At 40.6% G+C, this 6,559-nt stretch overlaps 1 protein-coding gene across 1 annotated transcript; it reads right to left on the reverse strand.

The window, feature by feature from the left end:
- Nucleotides 1–329: 329 nt before the first annotated feature.
- Nucleotides 330–3,172, reverse strand: RGS1 (regulator of G protein signaling 1). Its single transcript, XM_054286023.1, has 5 exons — nucleotides 3,069–3,172; nucleotides 2,613–2,696; nucleotides 1,907–1,968; nucleotides 1,175–1,338; nucleotides 330–515 (listed from the first exon to the last, which is right to left on the reverse strand). Exons 1-5 carry the CDS (start codon nucleotides 3,170–3,172, stop codon nucleotides 330–332), a joined length of 600 nt encoding a protein of 199 aa, XP_054141998.1.
- Between the last annotated feature and the right edge of the window lie 3,387 nt (nucleotides 3,173–6,559).

The following is a 6,559-nucleotide window of genomic DNA, read 5'->3' on the forward strand; positions in this document are numbered from 1 at the left end:
TTTTCCCAATGCTCAGCTTGGCGGTCTTGCACTTCCTAACAATCAGCAGTTTATTGGGATCTAAGACACGGTTCAGTGTTCATAGTGCAGGTCAAAACTTGGTTTCCACATCCTGTCTTGACTCCGTGGCATGTGAGAGTACACATTTCTCCCTGTGCTGCTCTCACCCTTATGAAAACCTCACCAGCTTTTATCGTGCATCCTGTTGCCTGTGGAGCTGTTTGCATCTCCCAAGACAGGGATTTTCCTTGGCAAGATCCAACCACTGTGGAGGATCTCTTCACAGGATATTTGACAGAGTCTACTTGGCTCTTCATGCCTCAGATACTTTATTTTGAAGTGTTGGTTTGCAGCTGGTTCAAAAGGTTCAGGTAGGATTTGGATTTTAAAAACCTGGGATACGAATCTCTTTCCATAAGGATATACACTGTTTTCTGGGCTTCATCAAAACTTGTGTGAGTTGGGTCTTGAGCCTTTTTGGCTGTTGCTTCCCTCATCTGATAGTCAATATTGATCTGGAATATTAAAAAAAATGTGATTTAAAAGCTAAGTTTGAATGTAGTCTCTTTTCTACATCTCTTTGTCAATACATGCATTTGCAGCCTTAGAATTCTATGACAGCTCATTGTCACAATTATTGTAAATTGGGGGAAATCAAATACCTGTATCCCAGTTAGGCACAAAAGTTGTTGCTCACTATAGAAATGTACTTTGTTCTGGAGTCAGAATTAATACAGCTCAACTCTCAGGAGCAACCTCCAGTTACTAAAAGAAATCCTGTGTTGAATGTCTCCAGTTCAGATATGACCAACACACAGAACTTTAGTTTTTCCAGAAGGTCAGCATAATTTGAAAGACAAGAACTGTTCTGTGGTGCTTCCACTCACAAACACAAAGAATCTCCAAGTACCATCAGCGACTCAAGCTGGGCTGGCTCAATGAAGAGCATCATGTGCTGAGGCCTTTGCTGAGCTCTGCTGGGGCTCTCCCAGCACTGGCCTGCTGCCTGTGGCTCTTTGTGAGGTTTGATAATGTTGCACTGCAGGTAGCTGTGATTCAAGAAGGGACCTGAAAGTGTGTCTGTGTCTTCTAATGCCGCTGAGTGAGAGTGTGGGCGTCTCGGTGGAGCTATGCTTCTCCCTTCCAATTCTGCACAGGCTGGCTTTATACATACCTGCTTAACGGCATCTGACTGAACAAACTCCTCGTAAATCCTCTCTGCTTTGCCATGTAAGTGATCAGACTTGGTTTTCTTGTAATCCTCACAAGCCAACCAGAACTCGATGTTTTCCTCACTGAACTCTGACTTCAGGAACTCCCGAAAGACACCTTGGCCACCTAAAGCCAACACAAATAATTAATCATTTACTGTATGATACTTTTGACCAGGGAGGAGAAAATAAATACCAGGATTAGTATTGAAATCTGATGAAAAATCTTGCCAAAATACACTGATCTTCGCTTCTTCATCATATTCTAATATTAAGGCTGTTGGGAGTCTTCCTAATCATGTTCAGTGTTTTTAGATCTAGGCTCTGGATCCTGATCCTGTAACAATGGATTGTAGTCCTTCCTAAATGAAGTGTCTTAGGGTATAAGTAGAGAGAAAATTCCAGATTAAACTGATTGTCCTAAATTGATTAAACTGATTATCCAAGGATTAAAGACTGATCAAAATGAGCTATTTAGGGGTTAATAGCTATACTGAAAATGGAAAGAGACCCCAAAACCCAACTTGGAAGCCAAGCTGTAGCAGTGTCCAAGTTACACCAGAGCTGTAAAAAACTGGAGTGTACCTGCCCATTGTCTGACTCTATACAATGCTACAGCTTTTCCTGTTTGGTGAGATTAGATAAAACTTTGTCCTTAGAGTCAGAACCAAGTCATACTGAGGTAACAGACTTACTTTGGCTGGCCAAGAGCTTTTCCAAAGACTGTGACCATTGAATAACTTCCTCTGCAGAAAGCCTAAGGTGACAAGAAAAAGAAAAGGCTTTAGGGAAGAAACCATGGGGTTTTGTTCGTATGTTGGAAGGAGTCAAAGTTTATAATTTATTATTATATTCCAGGTATTATATTCCAGGTATTTTACTAAATTTATGTCTTTGTCATAATCTGAGATCCTGGAGACAGGCCATGTCAAGAAAAATAATCAGAGATGGATAAAAAAATTGAAACTATGATGTTATCTTGAATTCTAGTCCCAGGAAAATAGTCTTTTACTGTAACTATGATAAAATTATTTTATACCTGTACTTCTGTTTCCATATTTTTGCAATAAGAATGGTAATACCCCTACTCCTCATTTAAGTGAGAAGCATTTTTTCTTGTAAAACTTTAGAGAATGGTTACAGTGTCCCTCTGATAAAAATGGATTTAAGTGTAGTGTCTTCTCCCTCACTGTTCGATGCAGACAGATCCAATCACTAATTAAAAATCCTTAACTCCATGAGTAGTTTCCAACTACTAATGTTCACCTCTCTTGTATTTTGGAAATTCTAGATGCTTTTAGAGTATTTGTTGTTCTAGAAGTAGTTTAGAAATGAAGTAATTTACTATGCACTAATCTAGCTATGATTGTATTTTATAACTCAGTGGGTTTCCGTACTTACACGACATTTCTAGAGCTGGAAGTCTTGATCCCAGATTCAATATGTGGCACCATGCACTTCAAATAACTTTTGAGATCTGCACCACTGAAACAATGAACAGACATTTTTTAATCCATTAGAATTGCAGTAGCACTTAACTTCTATTTATATTTTCCTCAAACTTTCAGAGACAGCTCCATTCTATGACTGAAGTCTGAGAATTTACATATCCAAGCAATTTTAAAAAAATACTGAGGGCCCCCACTGTATCCAAATTCTGTTTTGGATTACTGAAAGTAATCAATTAATTGGTATGCCTCAGCTCAAGCTTTTTAAAATGATGTTGTAGTCCTGGGCTTTGAGCAGGTTTTGTTCATTTAGCCTGAACTGCAGCACTAATTCTTAATCTCCAAAGTTAGTAGATTGTTATTTGCACTTCTAATACATTAAGTTTTATACTAAGCTGTATATACTTACAAAGCCTTTTGCTTCTTTTTATGGACTTTGCCTTTTGCAAGCTTGCAATCTTCTTTTCCATTTAATTCAGTCATGTTGTCATGGGAGAAAAAGAATCCAGGCATTTTCCTTGGCTCTAACGTGAAGCACCTCTGGCCATGAGGATCCTCCAGCCCCAAGTGACAGCTCCCCGCCTCTGCTGCTGCCTTTTATTGACGCAGGCAGCCCTGGGAGCCGGGGTGAGCAGAGCTGTTTATCATGTATCTTCATCACAGACTCTGGAAGTTCCCCTTTCAGTGCTCAGTGACGTGAGTCTTTTTTGAGAAAAAAAACAGACAGCAGTGTCTCGTGGCTGAGGTTATACCAGATGAGGCTGAATTGCTTTGGGGTTGTTATGTGTCACTGTGTATGTCTGTTACCAAAAAAAAACCCACCAACAAAACCCTCTATAACTTTGAAGTCTTGTCCCTTTTTGATGGGTACTTGCAAGTCAGAAGTAGTTTTTGGTTTGATCAACAGAACTGCAAATACTGCAGTTTTTTCTTGACAAAATTCACTTGTTGCATGCCTGTGTCCTGCAATTTCATACTTGTTAGTTGATTAGGTGAGCAGAAGACAAGGGGAAGGTACTTTAACATACCCCAGTAATAAAGTTCTATATGCAACAACCTATTTGCAAGTCCCCTGTTGCTCAACATTACCTTAGACAGGTTTGGTTGGACAAGCTGTGTGAAAATATTTCGATGTGGTTTCCCAGGAAGGGGTTTTGAAGCAGCAAGAACTTATTTAATTTGGTTTAATTTTTGCAAATCAGGTTCTTAGGAAGCACAATGCCATATTTCAGGAATACTTCCCTAATTTTAAGTGACTTGGCATGTATAAATATTAATTAGGATAGAGCTGTTGTTGTAAACACAATGTGAATATTACAAACTGTTTGAGGGAGGTGCGAGTTGTTTGTACATACTTAAGCTCCACTGCATAAAAGCAGCCATGGATATAAAGACAAAGAATTAAGCATAACTCTCTATCTGCCCAGAGTGGTGATTTAGACATTGAAATACTTAATCTGGCCCCTGAACATCTCAATTTCTGCTAGTTTGCTTGAGTTCTTTTTTTCTGTGATGTTTCAAATTAATTTTTTTTCCTTTTTGGTGTTTTCTGTGGTTGTTGTTGTTTTGGGGTTTTTTTTTTTACTAAATAACGTGGGCAACTTTGATTACTTACGAATAGCTCGTGAATGATGTGTGCAGGGCTGCATATGACGGTGATAACTGCTGACACATCCCCGGCTTCCTCTGGAGCTGCAGCGCCAAGGGCTGCAGACAGATGTGCCAGGACAGACGGCCAGCCCCGGGCTGGGTTTAACCACAGCAGCTGCCCACTGAGTGCTGGCAGTGACACGAGTGTGTCTGCAGGAAACATTTATCTCCAGGTGAACACTGCCCTTTGTGCCAGGGCAGAGGTGTTTACTGACTGCTCTTACCCCGCAGAACGGGGCGCAAAAGGAAGGAAGGAAGAGATGTTATCAGTGCCGGGTTTGTTTTCGTATCTAACCTGCTCGGTTTTGACGTTCTTGCCCCCCTCAGAGTCTCATCGCGCTCCCTCACTCAGGAGCTGTCCTCGGTGGGATGTTCCATTGCTGGCAAGGTCAGAAGGACGATGCATCCAAACCCTTCTCAGAGGAGGGCAACAAAAGGGTAAAAAACATCAGAGAAAATAATTACCCACCTCATCTCCCAGAGCTCTGTAGCCTCAGGCCAGAAGTAGGGCAATGTCTTGAACTTATAGCAACCAGTCGTTATAAGTAATCCTCCCGTGAGAGTGAGGGCACAGGATGGCTTGCTTTTTTGTACCTGGTATCAATGATGGGCTGTTGACAGTTCATTTACTGGACGAGGAATGTCTTTTCTCCATTTAAAATGCAATTACTGTCTTTCACTTTGGGATTTGTTGAACATATCAATGCATGCAACAGGTGCTGAGTCAGACCTTCCTGTAGAAAGGAATTCTCATGCTACTGAGTCTCATTGCACTTCACCTTCTTGCAATAAATATTGTCTTGAATAAAGAAAAAACAGCATTCTTGTAGTTTGCATCAGGGTAATGCTGCTGTCCCACAGCATTTGAATTGCTTTCCAGGTCACACAATACTTGAATTGCTTTCCAGGTACTTTATTTGTTGGAGGAGGCCAGTGGTAGTATGGGATGACTCTTAGGTGACTTGTTGCTTGCAGAGATACCACACCACTGGACCCTAGGGGAGGTGGTGACCTTTGCTTTGCAGTCTTGGTGCTACTGGACTCAAATACAGTCAAAAGTGAAGTAGGAATAGGTTGAATACTATGCTGCGAATGAGGAAAAAGTTGTACCTGCCAAGCAGACCACCTGGAATTGGCTGATGTCCTTATGTTCTGCTGTTCTCATATCCCAAATTAATAGTGCTCTTAACACACTGGGGAGTCCTCTCCAGTATTCCACATCACTAAAACCCCAATCTCTGCATTGCTGCTTGCTCTCCTTATCCCTGGACAAATTCAGTAAAAAAAATAAAAACTAAAAAATAAAAAATCAGTGCTGCCTCTCTGGTTTAACCTAAGCCAGATCTATTTGTAAGCATGTGTAATGATTCATGCAGGAGGGTACATGTAGAAATGTACAAATGAAGAAAGAAGACTGGGTGTTGTGAGTGTCTGCTTTGGAGAAAGGATGAACATTTGGCACATAAACTCCTAGCTTAGGTTCCTAGAAAGTGCAAAGACAATGTAAAGCCCCAATATCCTCCTGCCTTCCTGTAAATGCTGCTCAAACTCTGCAAAACCAAAGCCTACTGTATCCATTAGCAGACATATCAATATGGGACTACGATTATCAGTCTCTTTTTTCCTATATTGTGGACAAATCCTTTCTTCTTCTGAGTAACTTGGATCTTCAGGCATTCTTTTTTTCTCAATGGAATATTTCACTGACTCTGGTTCACTCTTTTATGCAAACCTACTCTTCTTTAAGGTTTTACTTGTAAAGCCCAGTGCAAATTTCCCAATCTCAACAATGGGAAAACCTGTGTACGAGACTGATGTACATGTACAACTGAAGTGAGAGGGAAAAGAGGAACTTTAAGATTCATAGGGCTGGCAAGAATTTTTTGTTTTCTTGCTGCAGCAACATTCTCCTTCTACACACCACAGAAAAACCAGGGAGAGACCTGCATGGAGTTTCCTAAGTGAAAAATTCTTTGCTAACTCTGACTTTGGTAAGTGGTTCTGCTTTATGAGAGAGTTGGACTTGGTCGCACAGGTGGATTAGATGTTGACTCCCTACAGTTTTCATTATTCTATTGTCCTGAATACTCTGACTTGACATTTCTAGTGACGAAAGTGCTGCTTATTTGAACTTTAAAAATACAGTGCTTCAAACCCATATGCATTCATCCATATTGAATATTGGGTCACTGTCCTTGTTTCCTGTAGACAAAAATGTCTAGAGGGATTTTACATGATGCCATAATGAAT

Source organism: Melozone crissalis, unplaced genomic scaffold (genome assembly GCF_028551555.1).
Source record: "Melozone crissalis strain CALT ecotype California unplaced genomic scaffold, PUWL_Pcris_2 ptg000045l_1, whole genome shotgun sequence".
Taxonomy (NCBI): Eukaryota; Metazoa; Chordata; class Aves; order Passeriformes; family Passerellidae; genus Melozone; species Melozone crissalis.